General features: G+C 41.8%; 1 protein-coding gene and 1 long non-coding RNA gene across 2 annotated transcripts in view; one reads left to right on the top strand and one right to left on the bottom strand.

The window, feature by feature from the left end:
• The window catches only part of PRKCZ (protein kinase C zeta), an 80,016-nt gene extending 70,953 nt beyond the window's left edge, over positions 1-9,063 (bottom strand). Inside the window, exons 1-3 of the mRNA XM_081954967.1 lie at positions 8,726-9,063; positions 8,015-8,066; positions 4,427-4,654 (exon numbers count right to left, since the gene is read on the bottom strand). Coding sequence (XP_081811093.1) covers positions 4,427-4,509 — 83 coding nt within the window. The 5' untranslated portion in view covers positions 4,510-4,654; positions 8,015-8,066; positions 8,726-9,063. The remainder of the gene's footprint in view (positions 1-4,426; positions 4,655-8,014; positions 8,067-8,725) is intronic.
• A 414-nt stretch (positions 9,064-9,477) lies between these two features.
• LOC309393185 lies at positions 9,478-14,332 on the top strand. Its single transcript, XR_014175542.1, has 5 exons — positions 9,478-9,503; positions 9,743-10,033; positions 11,163-11,201; positions 12,817-12,891; positions 14,236-14,332. It is a non-coding gene; the product is annotated as an uncharacterized lncRNA (long non-coding RNA).
• The last annotated feature ends 4,978 nt before the right edge of the window (positions 14,333-19,310 follow it).

The raw sequence follows: 19,310 nt of genomic DNA, 5'->3' as shown, positions 1-19,310 counted from the left end.
CTCAGTCAAGATCCTTGGCAACTCCCTCCTTCAAGAAATTGGAAATATGTTTTGAAACTATGAAACATCTGTGCACAGGCAAACAAATGTAAGCAAATAAATATGTGGTTACAAAAAGGAATGATCGTGCAGAATTGAGCGGCTATACTGAAAGAATGCACCGGGGGTGAAATCAACTTACCTTCACTACCAGTTCGCAAATGTGAGCCCGCACGCCACCTCCGTGCACGCGCAGGACCTTCGATTTCCAACCATCAGCTGTGAGGCGCAATTTAGATTAGCTAGAAAGCAGGAAATCCGACGATTCTAACCAATATAAATCGTGCATCACAGCTGATCGGCGGAAATACCGGTTTGCCTGAACCAATAGCATTTTTTTTTACTACCGGTTCGCTGGCAGCATTCCACTAAGCAGTGCCAGAGGGCGGCGCCCAGGAGCAGGGCCTTCTCTGTGATGGGCCCAGCCCTCTGGAATGACCTCCCCCCCGACATTAGGATTACTACTGACCTCCGCTCCTTCCGTACAAAACTCAAGACCCACCTTTTCCAACTAGCTGGCCTGGCTCAACTATAGTTCTATCTCTAATCCTCCTGGCAATTTTAAACTTTTTACACTTTAAAATTTTAAATTGGGTATTTTAATTTTTAACCTTATTATTATCGTTGTTTTTGTATTGTAACAATTGTTGTGATTTTATACCTCCTCCGTGTAATGTAATTGTCTATTCGTGTAACATGTGATTATATTTATTGTACGCGGCCCCGAGTCCCTTCGTGGAGAGGGAGCGGCTAACAAGTCTAATAAATAATAATAATAATTTCACCCCTGGAATGCACTGTATCCAAGGAAAGATGTTTAGAGAAAGATACATGCGTTTTCCTAATGCCATTCCAGCTTGATTTACAACGGTTCATTTAGTGATCGTTCAAAATTACAACAGCACTGAAAAAGTGGCTTATGGCCGTTTTTCACACATATAATCCTTGCAGCATTCCCCAAGGTCACTTGGTTAAAATTCGGATGCTTAGCAACGGATTCATATTTATGATGGTTGAAGTGTCCTGGGGTCAATGTGATCACCTTGTGTGACATTCTAACAAGCAAAATCAACGGGAAAGCCAGATTCACTTAACAACCGTGTTAGTAATTTAACAACTGTAGTGATTCGCTTAACAATTGTGGCAAGAAAGGCCATAAAATAAGTCCCCGGGCCAAGATCTTTAGGCTCTTGTGAAAGGATTACATTTTAGATGGCTATCGGATATCTCAGAAAATGGTAACATTTATCATGATGTGTCAAAGATGAATTATTAGCCACATTTCTGCTTTTTACCTGTAAATAAAAATATTGGAGGTTTTACAGTCAGGAATGTCCATGTTTGTGATTCTGTTCGTTGACATTTACCGGTCTATCTCAAGAGCCATCAAATTTCTGGTGGAAAAAAGCACCACCCTTATTTTCAGGTGCAAATAATAAAATGGAAAATTCCGTTCCCATTTTGGGTTAAGATAAGCGTAAACTGGGTATGTGGAAATATTCAGTTTGTAAATAGTAAAACAAGAATAACCAAACATAGCTAAGCAACTACAATAAAGCAGTTTAAAAAAAGAAAATTAGCATTAAATGGCAGCAAGCTAGATCCAGTATACAGGGGAAAAAAGGAGAGGTAGACTATTTTCAACGTATGGAAGTGAAGAATGGTTAAGTAAGATTTGAAACGTTGCAGGAGATAGGAGTAAAGTCTTCATACTCAGGAGAACTTGTTGTGGCCCGGCATCAGAGCTGCCAGCAGATTCGGACAGTATAAAGGTTGGGGAGGAACCTGGGCCAGTCCTGGAGTCAGGGGAAGGCTCAGATGAGGGCTCTGTGTCGGAGGCAGAGAGGGGGCCAGGGCCGTATGCCAGTTATCAGCTGCCTTCGGAGTCAGACATCAGTGAGGCAGACGAAGAACTGGAGCCTGTTCCCAGTGTGCGTATGCGCAGAGCTGCCAGACGAAGGGAAGAGCTAAAGAACAGGGGTCAACTTGGGAATAAGGCCACAGGTGGACGATGTATGGCCCCTCCCAGAGAGAATAAAAGAGGAGCGAAAGGGGAGTGGAGTTTGCAGGAGACAATTAGTTTGCTTCATTGGTACATGACTCTCCAAGACTCCTTGCCAAGTTCTGCAGATATCAGTCTGGCAGCTCTCCAAGCCTGATAAGGTCTGTGACTGCAAATCCTCCCTCGAAAGACTTTGCTGGATGTTGATGAGCAGAATTCACAGTAAATTAATAAAAGTTTTTTTTTTTGGTCAGGACAAGGAGTTTGCTTCATGCTCTTGGGAAGCCTCGATCAGAACAGAACTGTCCTTTATTCAAAATATCAGTGTGAGGTTTAGTCCTGAGAAAATTTCAAATTAAAATACATTCCTCAACAGACTTCATTCCTGAAGGAAGATTACATTACTGCAACCTGTATTTTAGCCATTCAGGATGAACACTTTTACCACTTTAAGTAATGTATTTGTCACACCCAAAAATGTAGAATCCATCTTTTAAGCATTCAAGGAGGCACATTAGCAAACATGAATAGTACAACTTCCTCATGCTTACAAGACTTCAATTCAGTCACACTATCAAAAGTGTTCTGTACCAGAAATAGACATCGTAAATAATTTAACACCTTCCCGAATAATTCTTGACACTAATTTTGTATCCTGGTGTCGGCGCCTCCACAATGTGTGACACGTCAGATCACATGAAAATAGAAATCCTTTGCGTAGTGGCAACTTTGGGTAAGATTATTTATACCATGCTTTACATGTGATCAATAAACCCAGAGGGAGTAATTAAAGAATTCTACACTGCGTCAATTCAAACCCCTTCCCAACTGAAAGTGATGGGAAACAGAGCATGTGTTGCTGGGTAAGGTTTTTCACCAGATCTATTTTATGTGAAAAATGTGAAAATAAAGGAAAGTCTGACGTGAAGCTAAGAGTTTTTGGTCTTGTTTTTTTTTTCATGCATGCCTTATAGCATTACCCAAACATTTGTACAAGAAACTTCAAGTTCATTTGGATTTGCTCCACTGGTTGTGTTATATATGCACAAAACGCGACTTCAAAAAGTAGTTTTTATCATTAGGATAAGCTACGTTTTAAAACTTTTAATCTCTGTCCTGCATTATTGTATATATGAACACGTTTTTCATGTAAAGATGGGATTAGAACTTTAAGGTTTATATTATATTCCCCATGTATTATCTACATAGAAGGAAGTGTACCAATAGGTAGACTGGTATACGGTAAAAAGTAATATTATGCCACTTTTACAATGACTTTACAAGCAGATCTGCCAGCACACTTGTCTAATTGCCAATGTCACTACAGCTGCAAAGGCTCAAAGCCTATGGATAAGTTGTGAGTTAATTCTAGGATAGTTGGTTTGTTGGTAAACGAGGACCGCCTAAGGGGATTTAAATAAGAGTTTCACTAATCTCCCTTAATACCTTATAAAAAATACATTATTGGAAGTAAAAAACAAAACAAAGTAATTTGCTCAGTAACATCTGGGAGAATGTATAGTTCAAAAGCAACTAATAGAATAATAGAAAGGCATCCAAACGATTGTTTAGGATCGTAAACCGTGTTCAGAATTACAACATTATCCCTGACCTGACAAGTGTTAGGATTTGTATAATTCCCTCCCTTGTCATGAGTCAGCGAACTTCATTTTACAGCGCAGATGTGAACATTTTTACCACAGGGCAATCTACTAATGGATAATGGTCGACAAATGCACAACTTTGTGTCTTTTCATCTTTGCCGAATTTGCCCATTCGTCTTTCTTGTTTTTTTGCTCCCCTAAATTGTGCTTCAGTCACATAGGCGACGCTTAAGAAAGCCAAAGTGTGCAAAACAGTAGCTCAGAAATTTCATGAGAATTTCCACCTTCAATGAAAATGAAAGAAATGCAAATATACACCGGCGGTCCTCAACTTATGACCAGGATTGGGACCAGAATTTCTGTTGCTAAGCAAGACAGTTGTTAAGTGAGTCACATTCAATTTTATGACCTTTTTTTGCCACGGTTAAGTGAATCGCTGCAGTTGTTAAATGAATTATGGTCATTAAGCAAATCTGGCTGGCCACATCATTGACTTGGCTTGTGGGAAGCCAGCTGGTCACAAATGGTGATCACATGACCTTGGAATTCTGCAACTGTAGTAAGTACATGCCAGTTGCCAAGCATCTGAATTTTGATCACGTGACCATGAAAATGCTGTGATTATCGTAAGTGCAAGAACTGGTTGCACTTTTTTTTCCAACACTGTTGTAACTCCCAAAGGTCTCTAAATGAATGGTTGCAAGTTGAGGACTACCTATATAGCTTGAACAAAATGAGCGAAGAAGAATGCAGTGCATAAAACACCCTTAATGTAACTTACCCATTATAATGAGTTTTTACTCTAATGAAGTCTTTCTTCGTGTTCATTTTTGATCCCATCCTGCTAGGCATACTATGCAACATTCAAATGGGGGAAACAATGTCCTCGTTTTATAGACTCGTCTTCAAATCATTCAAAGAATGACGAGGGGTTGCAATAAATGAACAGGCAACATTTTTATGCTTCGTCCCAGTAAAAAACTTCATTAGACTGCATGCACACAAAAGTCTATACACACACAAAAAAAGAAGAAAACAAATGAATGGAAAACATTCAACATAATAAATACTAAATTAAACCTAAAAAGGACATGCAAAGTCAAACAAATCAACAGTGTAATTTGTGTTCCTTTTCTTGCTACAATGAAGTTTTATACTGTTGCTTAAGGTGGGGAAAAACCCAACCTTGTAACTTTAAGCATGATTACATTTAAATTGTGTACATTCTAGAATAGAAGTTGCATCTGCTAAAACAAAGCAGGTAATATTTTGGCCAATAATGTTAGTTATTCCCACTTGAAAACCTGAATCATTTTTAGCAAACAAATTTGCTGGCTTGATTCCTTCCCTTCCAAGCACAGAAACTACAAAATGTGTGATATAATCTGTTCAAAAGGAAATTTTCTAATCACCAGTAAAATTTGACTCAGGAATTCTTAAACGTTGGAAAGTTTACATTTTGTTTTTATCTTAATGACTGCCTTTGAAGCATGGAACAAATTGTAACCTCCTTGCCTTTACTTAGAACAGCTGAAAAGCAAATACCTTTAATAAAATGATTAGCATTTCCACAGACCCAACTCTCACAACTTTTAAGAAACTTGTCAAACTCACAAATCGTGTCTTAAATCTTGTGAACATTTAAATCTTGTACTTTATATTTTATGGGGCAAGTGCAACTCTAAAACTTTGCGTTCTGGAGTGTAAAGACGCTACCTGTCACTGAATTACATGAAATGGTCTTCATTTTACACATAAAGAGAAGAGTCAGCTTAGTTTTCCCAGAAATTATCTCTACTGTATAACCTCTCCTCTTTTAAAAGCACTGTTCTATTTCTGGATCTCTCAAAGTAGCAATGCAAGTTATATATACGGTATTTATTTAGGAATTAGCTCCTTTCTGTTCAAACCCACTTGGTTTTAAGTGTGCAAAGGACTGCGGCCCCTCCCATTCCCTGCAGACAGCCTCTAACTTCAACTATCCAGTAACTCAAGAGGTGGAGAATTATGGCCCCTTTATGACTTGTGGACTTCAACTCCCAGAATTCCTGGGCCACAATGGCTGGCTCAGGAATTCTGGGAGTTGAAGTCCACAATTCATAAAGGAGACATAGTTCCCCACCTCTGCTGTAAGTTCTAGGCTGCCAGACAGTACATGCATTCCTCACATACCACCAATGCCCTCTTCACATTATAATTTAAGAGAAGGAAAAACACACCCTTTTCACCTTCTACTCCCAGGGCCTCACCCACTAACCACACATGCTCACCTTCTTAAAAAGACTTCCTGTTCCTTCAGCATCAAGTTTACCTCCTGGCTCAATACCCCATCACTATAATTTAGCCCACTTATATTTAATTGAAATTCTTGCAAGTTCTTTTTTTTAAATTACCCTGGCACCCATTCCTTTGTTTATTTAGTTGTAATGCTCATGGTGGGGAAAAAAACTTCTCTCTTGCATGAAAACTCTTTAGACGGTATTAAATAATAATAGTATCAGCTCATCCATTTCCATGGAACCACTTTTGATTCATGCAATAGGTGTGTTTGTGCCACACGCATAAACAACCACAAGTAGCCTGACAAAAGCAGAATCTTAGACTGACGTTCACATCAGCCAGGGAGGCCAACTGTTATTGTGGGAGAAAATGGCAGGAAGGAATATCATCTAAGCCAAAAATGGCATATAAATCAAATAATATCTCAATTTTTCTTTCCTTCTATGCCTTCCCAGCAAAGCAGACCTCATACCTCTTTTCCACTGACATTGTCAATCCCTCACAAAAGGAATCGATCTTACCTCCACCAGGTAAGAAGCAATGACAACACACTATTATGCAGAACACCAATGATAAGTCTCCTCTCTAAAGCCTATCCCTTGACACTGTGTGTGTATGTTTCTCTCTCTCTCTCTCCCTCCCTCCCTCCCTCCCTCCCCCCCTCCTGCAGAGACACGGTGGGTCTTTCTTAGGACACATTTTCCCCCAACCCCACTTGATACAAAGGTTTGATTGCAAGATGTTCTGACAAAGGAAAGTCCTGTAGAAACTATTAATAAATAACATTTATGCCTTTCACTGTGGAATAATATTTAACTATATAAATTATTAATTTAATCTAACCATAAACTGATCCAATATACGTATAAATGGCTATATAATGTTCATAAAGTTCATACATACAAAGGTAATAGTATATACAATATTAACATTCATAATACACACATAAATGGCACATGCATGGCAATACACTTATTTTGTTGTATGTGTAAATAGTACTAAATATAATTATAACACTACTCGTAGTCATAGGCTTTCCATCACCTTAACGCCCCTCTATTTAAATGCAGAATCATATGGTGATTCCCCACCCATACAACTTGTTTTTCCATACAATATGGAAGCAATTTGATGCCCTTTTTGGGGACATTTTCATTGCCTTCCCAGGTAAGTTTACAGCCCTGACATTTCCATCCCAGTAGTAACTGGCTCCAAATTTTAGCTTTTTGAGATTAGACCAGGTGGGCTAGATTCTAACATCTGCTATGGAGAATACAGAATGACTCTCTGTATATGTGTGAGAGGATTGTGTATATACACTATAACACAATATCAGTTTTATGTACCCTTTGTTGCCAATATTTGCTATTGTTGCTGTCCCTTTGCTCCTTGCAGTCCAGTAAGACTGAAGGAGTTTATATACAATGGAGTGTTTGATGAGAATAAGAAAAAGCAACAGTAACACCCACAATGTTTGTATTCTTTCCCCCAGTTCTGCGCCACACCAATCTCTCTGGCTACAGAATATGTTCTAATTACATACAATGCACATATACCCACCATATACACAATGATCACGGCAACTTATAGACCACTACAAATTTGAAGTAGAAATAAACTTCCAAGCATCTTAAGGAGTAACCGAAATAAATTTACAAACAAATCAATACTTATTTTACACAGAGAATTCTAATAGTAACTGTAATAGAAGCTACATTATCTCCTATCTTGTTGGCTCTGTCCCATCTGAATTTCTCCTCAATGTCAAATTAATCTACATTCAGCTAAAGAATATGGTCTAATTAGACATATGGAGAGAGAGAGAATACTATGAAATTAGTAAGGGAATGGCCTTCTCCCAAACTTCTCTTTTCGACTCTAACAACACAATGTTGTGACTGCTGGTTGTTATGGGTTTCGAGTCAATCCTGAGTCCTGGAGACGACAGGAACAAATGCACGTCGCTCTCTTGCCAACATTTTTTTGGAAGCAGCTTGCCAATATTTTCTCTCAGAAAGGGGGGGGGGGAGAACCACCAGCCAGAAGTTGCCCTAAGTGGCCTTCCGTCCGAGGCAGGATTAGAACTCACCTCTTTCAGGTTGGGAAACCAGTTCTTTACTTCCGGAACAATAAAAAAGGGCCTAATTGGAAAGATTAATAATAATAAAAAATTAATATTAGTTAAAAGAACAATAGCTTGGCTAGCTTTTCCTCAGGGGTACCCCCATTAGTTTAGCTTCCTGCTTTAGATAATGGGGAGTGGGTTGCGTGGGGGGTCTTTTTCACTTGACCCTTCTCACCCTCCCCCATTATTCCTGGCTCTCCTGTTTGCCCCCTTTCCCTCGCTCCCCGACCCCCAGCCTCCTAACTCCCCCCCAAAAAGCTTCCTGCTTTAGGTAATGGGGAGTGGGCTGCTTGGGGGGGGGGTTTCCGCTTGCCCCTTCTCACCCTCCCCCATTATTCCTGGCTCTCCTGTTTGCCCCCTTTCCCTCCCTCCCCGTCCCCCAGCCTCCTAGTTCCCCCCCAAAAAGTTTCCTGCTTTAGGTAATGGGGAGTGGGCTGCTTGGGGGGGGTCTTTTCCGCTTGCCCCTTCTCACCCTCCCCCATTATTCCTGGCTCTCCTGTTTGCCCCCTTTCCCTCCCTCCCCGACCCCCAGCCTCCTAGTTCCCCCCAAAAAAGCTTCCTGCTTTAGGTAATGGGGAGTGGGCTGCTTGGGGGGGGTCTTTTCCGCTTGCCCCTTCTCACCCTCCCCCATTATTCCTGACTCTCCTGTTTGCCCACTCCCCCCAAAAAGCTCACCTGCTCTGGGAGTCTCCCCTTCTACAGGTATCCCACCCACCCCTCAGTTCCAGGTGAGGTGAGGTGACGGGGTCGTCGCCTCTCAGCACTTCCCGCGCCCGACTCGCTCCGCGGAACTTTGGCTCCAACTTCCCGGAGGAGGAGGCGCGAGGGAAGGGCTCGGAGTCGTCCTTCGCGTCCGCCCCTTCCTGACAGAAGCTTTTTTTTCCGCCCCCGCCCCTCGCTTCGGGTTTCCCCCCCCCTTCCTGAGGAGGGCGCGCGCTCCCGTCTGCGCGGGGAGTTAAAGAAGGCGCGCACCCGCCGCCCGGCTCACCCCCTCAGTGACCCCCCCAGACCGCCCTCAGCGCGGCCGTCCTCCCGCCTCCCAACATGGCGGCCCCGCCTCACCGAGGGGCCGCCTCCCTGTCGGCCCCTCCCTCCTCCCTGTCAGCCAATGGCGCGCTTTCTAAGCGCCCGCCTCTCAGCACCTGCCGACCTATCGGAAGCCAGGGCCGGGCTGGCACTTCACCTAGGAGCCATTGCCTTTTTCCCCCTCCCCACCCCATTCTCGGACTCCAGCCAATCAGAGCTCGGAGACATGTCCTTACCTGGCGCCAAGGCGAGGGCAGGATGTCAGCCAGCCAATGGCCGGAGGGGAACCCGAGAAGGGGAGGAGGAGACTCACCTGCCCGCCAATAGGGTGCCGCGAAGAGGGCTGATTTGCCTAGCAACGAAGAGAACAGGGAGGGCCTGAGGTAAAAAAAAAAGCGGGGCGGAAGTCGAAGTCCAAACTTTCCAGGTGGGCGGAAGCATCTTTAAGTGATTTTTTTCTACCTCAAAATTATGTATTAAGCCTCTTCATAAAGAAAAGTGGAGTTTATAAAAGGTTAGCCATTAAAAATGAGTTAGCCTGCAGTCCAGCACACATGGTTACCTCTATTATTTATGTACTTATTCAGAAACGAGTCCATATTTACTTAATTGAAACTTAAATTTACTTTATTTTTAAATTTCTGAGACGCTTTGTGTGTCCTTTAGTCTTTTGCAGGGTCGAAGTTACAGCAGAGAAGGAAGAAAGGAAGGGGAGAGAAGAGGAAAAAGAAATATGCAGGAAGTCCTTGACTTAGGCCCACAATTGAGCCCCATATTTTCCGTTGCTAAGCGAGACATTTAAGTTTTGCCCCATTTTACCACCTTTCTTGCCATTGTCGTTAAGTGAATCGCTGCAGTTCTTCAATTAGCAACATGGCTGTTAAGCGAATCTGGTTTCCCCTGTTGACTTCGCTTGTTAGAAAGATAATCACGTGACCTTGGGACGCAGCAATGGTCGTAAGTATGAGCCAGTGGCCAAGCATTCTGAATTTTGATCACATGACCCTGGGGGGGGGTTTCTGCAATAGTCATAAGTGTGAAAAACGGTCACAAGTCACTTTTTTCCGTGCTGTTGTAACTTTGAACAGTGACTAGTGAACGTTTGTAAGTCGAGGACAACCTGTAATCCTAAAATTTGACTTTAAAAACAAAAACAAATCTCTATTAATATATTTTATATTTTCTTGTCCTCCACAAAGTTGCAGGGTTCAGGGTTAACTTCTGTTTTCTGTTTTCTTTGTACGCTTATAAGAGAATTGGAGGTATCAAAATAGAACCATGTGAAATAAAATTTTCTCTTCAGTTTTAACAAAGGATTGTGCAACAGATATGAGACATGAACTATGGTTCACTGAATTAATTCAATGACTCAACTTCATGCAACATGCTGAAACGTTAGAAAACTTATCTGGATTTGCACACTGGGCCATAAATCAGCCAATCAGTTTAGCATTGCATTCTTTAATCCCAACCGTCATATGATTTCCTTAATCATGTCAACACAATCAATATGGCTTATAAGCAAACCATGGTTTAGCACAATGTGCAAGTCAGGTGTTTTTTCTATCAGTGCAACCTGGTCTACCCAAATATGGTAGGGAGCATACTGCTTCCGCTTTCGCCTTTCAGCCCCAATCCAGGAGCCTTCGCAGGCAGTCACTTTTGCAACAAACTATTTTTGTGTTGAATTTATATTTACCATCAGAAATAAAGGGAGACTAGTATAGATTTATTTCGAGCTATTTAGCTCTCATCAGCTAGTCATACCCTTCTGGGATTCAAACCCGGGCTGCTTACATATTAGGTAGATGTATTAACCCCTAAGGCAATGTGCAAGCCTGTTCATATTCTTACAATAACAGAAAGTCGTCTTAAGGTATCTTCAAAAGTAAAGTTCCATGGTATGAGCTACAAAAACGTAGTCTCTTGTTTTATTTTAGGCCAAACACAATCTCAGATTTCTGTATACAAGGAACATATATGGTATTGTTTTCTTCCAGCAGAGGGCAAGAGAACATTAGCTAAATTTTAGTGGGGAAAAGTGTTTCAGCCAATCATCTGATTCAATTCTGTTTTTGAATTTCAGAGGCTATTATGAAAAAAAAAGCAGAAGATAAAGAGAAATGTAAGTGGCCTTCGGGCAATAGAGTATTCATCATTCTCTAAGAGAATACCTTTGTATTTGTAAATAGTAGGTATTAAACCTTCATAGTAGCAGAGGTTGGAATCGGGTTTTGTCCTAGTGAAAATATGTGGTACAGGTAGTCCTCGACTTACAGCCGCAATTATCTGCATTTCTATAACTGCCTGGTTTGGCTCTGCAACCCAATAAGACAGAAACAGACTTCAGAGGATAATTAGAACTGCAGAAAAAACAATGGCTACCAACCTGCCTTCTATTGAGGACCTGTACACTGCACGAGTCAAAAAGAGGACTGTGAAAATTTTTACAGACCCCTCACGTCCTGGACATAAATTGTTTCAACTCCTACCCTCAAAACGACGCTATAGGGCACTGCACACCAAGACAACTAGAGACAAGAACAGTTTTTTTCCTGAACACCATCACTCTGCTAAACAAATAATTTCCTCAACACTCTCAAACTATTCACTAAGGCTGCATTACTATTACTATTAGTCTTCTCATCGTTCCTAACCCCTATCCTCCCACTTATGACTGCAGGACTGTAACTTTGTTGCTTGTATCCTTATGATTTATATTGATTGCTTCCTAGTACGATTTAATTGCTTACTTGCACTCTATGACTATCATTAAGTGTTGTATCTTATGATTCGTGATGAATGTATCTTTTCTTTTATGTACACTGAGAGCATACGCACCAAAGACAAATTCCTTGTGTGTCCAATCACATTTGGCCAATAAAGAATTATATTGCTATCTATTGTTATTGCTTGAGCCCAAAATTTCTGTGAGACATTTGTTAAGCAGGTTTTGCCCCATTTTACAGCCTGTCTTGTACAGTCATTAAGTGGATCACTGCAGGTGATAAGTTAGAAACCTGGTTGTTAAGTGAATCTGGCTTCTCCATTGAGTTTGTTTGTCAAAAGGTTGCAAAAAGTGATTACACGACCTTGGGACAGAGCTGTGGTCATAAGTATGAACCAGTTGCCAAGCATCTGAATTTTGATCATGTGAACATGGGGATGCTACGAAGGTTGTAACTTTGAAAAATGGTCATATAAGTCACTTTTTTTCAGAGACGTTGTAACTTTGAATGGTCACTAAATGAATTGTAAGTCGAGGACTACATAATCTAGGTAGAAGGGACGGGGTTGGTCATATGATTAATTATTTAACATTTTAGTATTTTGGAAAAAAGGATGTCCTGGTTTGTTTTTTTTAAAGCAAAGAAAGCTTTGCAAATTTGAAGGCGAATGCTACTGTGGACAAAGTACAGGGACCAGGTTCACACTTAGTATAACAAAAACTGGATGTGAGCCAGCCTGGCATAGAGACCACAGACTAACGATGCATGAAAAAATTCTGATCTCCATGGTAATTCCATTGCAACTAAGTATGATAGATGGCACATGTATATTATTTAGCTGCTTCTTAATATAGATCACATCTATGTTTAACACTTACAGGAAGAAAACCTTTTTTTTCTCCAATTAGAGAAAGGTTAAAGTATTGTCAGTTCAGCTCTCATATATATGAGAAACTTAGGTGAGCTACAATCATTTAATGCACTAATGGAAAAAAATGTCTCATCTTGCAGGAATTAATTGAGTCCAGGGAAATGTCTCTACAGGTTCCATCAAACTGGAATTTGGCCTCTTAAAAAAAGGACAAGGTAGGTATTTGTTTAATTCATGTTTGAAGATACGTTCAGATTTCATGATGATGGCAATTACTTTCAAAGTTTGAAATCACGTACAAATCAAAGACATTCTCCAAAATTCAGTTTTCTTATATTTATAAAGCAATTCACTACAAAAAAAGCAACCTATATTGGAGTGAGGACTGCTGCACAAAATGTCACAGTTGAGAAAATTAGGTTAGGGTGAGCTGCATACAAAAATATGTAAATACACGTATTTTTCGGACTATAAGATGCACCGGTGTATGAGACGCACCAAGATTTCGAAGAGGTAAGTAAAAAAAAAATGTTTTTGTCCACCCCAGCCCCCAGGAGCACTCTGCAGGCTTCAGCAGGGCTGGGGAAAGGCAACCCCCCCCCCATTTTTGCGAAAAATTGGCCATTTTTCACAAAAACGGGGGCATTTTTGCCTTCTGCAGCCCTGCTGAAGCCTGCAGAGAGCTACTGGGGGCTGGGGAAAGGCAAAAATGCCTCTGTTTTTCACCACTTTTTCACAAAAACAGTGGCATTTTTGCCTTCCCCAGACCTGCTGAAGCCTGCAGAGTGCTTCTGCGGACTGGGGAAAAGCAAAAACGCCTCTGTTTTTGCAAAAATGGGATGCAGGGGCAGGACTTTGGGAGGCCAAAAATGGCTGTATTCGGTGTATAAGACGCACCAACATTTCCATGCTCTTTTAGGGGGGGAAAGGTGTGTCTTCTGCTCCGAAAACTACGGTATATTAAAAATATGGATGGGTTTTAGTACAGGCTGCTAGCCAACTAAGTTGTGTGAGCGACCAAATTTATAACTGAAGGACTTGAGAAACTGAAATCAGCATGGTAGGGGGGAAGAGCCGTGTTACTCTACGATAGCAAAACATCAGGAGGTGTCTAGGAGCATCTTTTCCGACTAACAAATTTTATTAAAAGGCATAAGTGTTCCGGAAAGCTTCGGAAAAGGGTGCTGAGACGGCTTGTGAACTTGACAAAATTGCAACCTTGAAAAACTAAAGAGGAGAATTAAAGCCTGCAAATGGATCTCAAATGTTGAGCCCTTCAAGTGCTGCTCCCCAGCATTTTAAAACGTATAAAATGCAGGGTGTCTTAGGCAGATTGAGGGCACTGGCATACTTCTGGTAGCATGCTTGTGGTGGAGAAGCATGCTACCCCAGCAGATGTCTTACAGCTTGTTCTCAGTTGGGCCAACTGTCTTTGCTTAATCTCACTGGCTGTTGGGCCTCTTACAAATGCCACAAGATACAGTTTTCCCCACCTCCCACAGTAGCTACAACAGATGGTATGCGAGTGAGGGGAAGAAAATTGTCTTCTCTCCATTTAGCATCAACAGACTGCCTGTCCTTTCAAGCACAGTTATGCAGGATCCATTCAGAGTCAAAACAAGCCGGTTTTCTTGTGACTAAATAAAGACTCGATGACACAAAAATCCAAGGTATGCTCCTTTTGAGGTGGGGAAAGAAAAAAAAGGAAGGGGGTAACTACCTAAAACAGAAAGGGCTCCTGTGATGTTATTTTACACTGGTTTTTTAAAAATTAAATCCTTGAGATACACAGTATATATGTGCTGTCATGTACCGTACTCCTATTAGCTTTTTCTTTTCAAGAACGGAGTGTGGGTGAGGAATTACCAAACGCTTTCAGCGCAACACATAAATTACACTCTTTGGCATGTATTATTCAGCAATCTAACAGGCTTTTCTGCCACCTCTAATAGTCCTTCAGTATCAGGACTCCAGTAAAAGAGGTAGGCGAATGACAATAGGCAAATAATGACATCAAAAGCAAGCAGAATAATAGAACAACAGGGACCCTGGAGGTCTTCTAGTCCAACCCCCTGCTCAAGCAGGAAACCCTATACCGTTTCAGACAGATGGTTGTCCAATCTCTTCTTAAGAGCCAGTGTTGGGGAAAATTCAGAGATGTGCTCCTATGCTCGGAGTTGCAAAATGTAACACAAGACCTCCATACATCATGCTAAACTCAGATCAAGCCACGTTGTGGCTTAGCAGTGGTGCCCCCTACCCATTCGTTGATTAGGGTCACACATCTAAGCCAGGGCGGGGTTTTAAAAAACGTGTGCCAGAGGTGGTATGCAGAAACCTCTCTCTGGGCATGTGCGCCATCACCAGCTGCTCTTCTAGTTTCCGGTGCGATGGCCCGCTGATCTTCACAAGCAATGGAGAGCCTGAAAATGGCCCAAAAGTGACTAAAACACAGGTTTGGGGGGGCAGTTTTGGGGCCTTTCTCCGGGCTGTTTTCAGGCCATTTTTGGGTCCGTTTTCCAGGCTGTTTTCTGGGTCATTTTCCAAGCCAAAATCAGCCTGAAAATGACCCAGAAAAGGCTTGAAAACCGCCCCAAAATGGCCTGAAAACAACCAAAAACAGCTGGAAAATGGCCCAGAAAACTGGCCAAAAAACCAGCCAAAAAACAGGCATGCACGCACCGGCCAGCTGACCTTCAGCATGCACATGCCAGAACCCCAAAGACCAGCTGGACAGCACGTGCATGCACACCAGATAGCTAGTCTTCGGGTTTCCAGCGCACACGCAAAAGTTGGCTGATTCAGTAACCAGGGTTAGGGAAATAACCTGATTCAGTAAAACTAATCAGCAGTCTCTGATTGCAAGAGACAGAAGAAAAATGCAACAGAAAAAAGGGGAAGAGCAGAATAAACAATCAGAGCATGGCTGGCTGGCCCCAACATGCATCCCCTGTGTAATCTTTGGGTAGGGTCCATTAATCCCCTCCCAACTCTATTTAATTGTGCTGGCACAGAGAAAAGGCAAACGAGAGGATGCGAGGGAGGGAGGGAGGGAATTCCTGCTTCTAACACACAGTAAAAAAAATTCTTTCAATTCCTTTGCCTAACAACAGAAGCTATTAGCTGTAAGCAGTTCAAGGACTAAATAGAGTTAGTTGCTCCTGATAGAAGGAGACTTACTGGAACGGCACTTATATATATATATAAGGTTAAGGTTATAAAGGTTAAGGTTATATATATATATAAGGTTTATATATATATATATAAGGTATATATATATATATATATATATAAGGTATATATATATATATATATATATATATATATATATATATATATATATAGGTATATATATATATATATATATATATATATATATATATGTATGTATGTATGTATGTATGTATGTATGTATGTATGTATGTACATCTTTGGTTGTTCGGGTTTTCTCCCGCGTAGAATTGGAAGTATCTTCACGACGTTTCGATGAAGTCTCATTCATCATCTTCAGGCTGCTGCTTCCGGCTTGGTGCTTCTGGCTTGGTGCTTCCAGGAGCAATGTGAGATCTCAGCCGGTTCCTCTTTTTAACTGCCAGTGGGGGTTTGTGCTGATTGGGTGGGAGCTTGGCTGCATTCTGATTGGGTGGAGGTGTATTCTGATTGGTAGGGGGTTTGGCTGTGCTCTGATTGGATGGGAGTTTGGCTGTGCTCTGATTGGATGGGGGCGTGTTCTGTTTGGGTGGGGGCCTGGTTGTGCTTGTGTTAGTCTGAGTAGCAGAGGGATTTGAGCTGGTGAGCTGCGTTACTGTTGTTTGGCTTCGCGTTTGTGGTCGTGCCACATCTCCGTGGTGGGCATCAGTTTGCTTCATGTATGGATTGGAGGGGTTTAAAGTGGCTAATAATGCAGCTGTGGTCGGGCTTCTGGTTTGTGGTCATTATCGGTGTGGGTTTGGGCTTGCTTTTTGCGTGGATGTGTGATAGTGACATCCTGTGTGGTTTTCGTGAGTGTGGGTCTGGTATCATTCTTAGTGTTAGGGACTCGTTTGTTAGTGAGGGCGGGTTTCCAAATGGCTGGTAGGCGGGAGGTATCATCTTGTTTATTCATGCTGTGTGGTCGTTTTTCTATCTCAATGGCTTCTCTGATTATTCTGTTGTTATAGTGTTCAATTTTGGCAATAGTTCTGGTCTTTTTAAAGTCTATATCATGTCCTGTGGCTTTGAGGTGTTGGACCAGGGAAGAAGTTGGTTCCTCCTTTCTGACTGAGTTTTTGTGTTCTTCAATGCGTGCCTTTATTCTTCTGTTGGTTTGTCCGATGTATGTGGTGGGGCAGGTGGTGCAAGGGATTTCATATACTCCTTGATTTTCTAACTCTATTTTGTCTTTGGGGTTTCTTAGGATGGTGGATATTTTTCGGTTTGTGTAGAATGCTGTCTTGATGTTGTGTTTGTGGAGGATCTTGCTGATTCTGTCTGTGGTGCCTTTTATGTATGGGAGGAGGGCCTTGCCGTTTTCTTGTTCACTGTCTTGGATTTTAGTGGGGTTTTCTTTTTGGATTAGGTTAGTGATATTGTTTCTTTGGAATCCGTTGGATGTTAGTACGTTGGTGAGAGTGTGTAGTTCAGTTTTGAGGTGTTGTTCGTCAGCTAAGCGTTTTGTTCTGGAGATGAGTGTCTTGGCTACAGAGTTGATCTGTGCTGGGTGGTGGTGTGAGAGTGCGTGCAAATATATATATAAAGTTCATTATCTGCTAGTGGAAAACAATTCCCTTTAAGAACCAAAGAGGGACTCTTTTCAAGGGCATCTGCAGCAGCTTCGGCCAGCCGACTTTCCCCTCATCTCCCATTTTTTTCCTCTTCCCAAATACAACGATGCGTAATTCAACTATACCACCGTCCCCTTCATGGCAAACCTCAATCCCGTTTCTGTTTTTTTACCCGAAGCAGAAAAGAAAGTTGGGCACACCACGTGAAGTATTAGAACTAACAGATTAACAGAGTTGGAAGGGACCTTGTAGGTCATCTAGTCCAACCCCCCCCCCCCGCCCAAGCAGGAGACCCTACACCATTTCTGACAGATGGCAGTCTCTTCTTGAAAGCCTCCAGGGATGAAGCTCACACAACTTCTGAAGGAAACTTCTGCTCCATGGGTTGATGGTTCTCACTGTCAGAAAATTCCTTCTTATTTCTAAGTTGAATCTCCCCTTGTTCAGTTTCCATCCATTGTTCCTTCTCTGGCCTTCCGGTGCCTTGGAAAATAGCTTGATCCCCCTCCTCTCTGTGGCAGCCCCTCAAATATTGAAAGATGCTGTCATGTCTCCCCTGGTCCTTCACTAGACTAGACTAGCTTCACTAGACTTATTTCAGATAAGTGGCTGTCCAGTCTCTTCTTAAAAACCTCCAGTGATGGAGCACTCACGACATCTGGTGGCAAGCAGTTCCACTGGTTAATTGCTCTCACTGTCAGGAAACGTCTCCTTATTTCCAGGTTGAATCTCTCCTTGTTGCTTTATAAAGCCTTAGTAAGGCCACACCTGGAATACTGCACCCAGTTTTGGTCACCGCAAACCGTTCTTCGTATGTTTTAGTCTCTTTGTAATTACGCATTAAAGAAAAGGGATGTCAAGACTTTGTAAGAGCAGAGAAGAGCAACTAAATTGATTAAAGGCCCAGAGATTAAAAGATATGAAGAACGGTTGCAGGATTTGGGTTTGGGCTGGTCTAGGGTGGAAAATGGATTAGAGGGAGACATGATAGCAGTATTCCAGTATTTGAGGGGCAGCCCCAGAGAAAATGGGGGTCCATTTATTTCCCAAAGCATCAGAAGGCAAAAGACAAGAAACAACAGATGGAAACTAAATCCAGGGGAGAAGCCACCTGGAATTAAGGAGAAACTTCCAGACAGAGAAATTAACCAGTGGGTGCTTTATCACTGGCGGTAGTTAAGAAAAAAAACTGGACATTCACTTGTTTGAAGCGATCTCCTGCTTGAGCAGGGGATTGGACTAGAAGACCCCCCCCCCCCAAGGTCCCTTTCAGCTCTATTCTGATTGACTGGTTGATCTGATCTGGTTTTGTCAAACTAGGTTAGCACCTACGCTCCCTTGCCAAAGCCTTTGATACCATTGCAGATAATTCTGTATTTTTCTAGCTGGCTCTGCTTCTTTTTCAGCTGATCAAAAGACTTGTGTCTTCTTCCACTGTCTAAAAAAATCACTGTAAAATATTGTAATAATATTCATGTATGCTTTTTCCTTCTCTTGACATCATTTTTATATAGACCTTCCCTTGCATACACACAGCCATCGTACCATATTTATCTATCTATCTATCTATCTATCTATCTATCTATCTATCTATCTATCTATCCATCCATCCATATATCTATCTATCCATCCATCTATCTATCATCTATCTATCATCTATCTATCTATCTATCTATCTATCTATCTATCTATCTATCATCATCTATCTACTATCTTCTAATTATCTACCGTGTTTCCCCAAAAATAAGACATGCCCTGCTAATAAGCCCAAAGTGCTTCCATCTCCTGCCCTTTCCTCCCACGCAAAAGAGCCTGCCGCAAAAAGAGCGGCAGGCCAGCAATGCGATCATCCCCTCTCGCCTGTTCCTTCT

This window comes from Natrix helvetica, assembly GCF_964273705.1.
Source record: "Natrix helvetica genome assembly, chromosome: 5".
Lineage (NCBI taxonomy): Eukaryota > Metazoa > Chordata > Lepidosauria > Squamata > Natricidae > Natrix > Natrix helvetica.
Note: the sequence above shows the minus strand (reverse complement) of the source record. Positions and strands in the feature narration are given on the sequence as shown.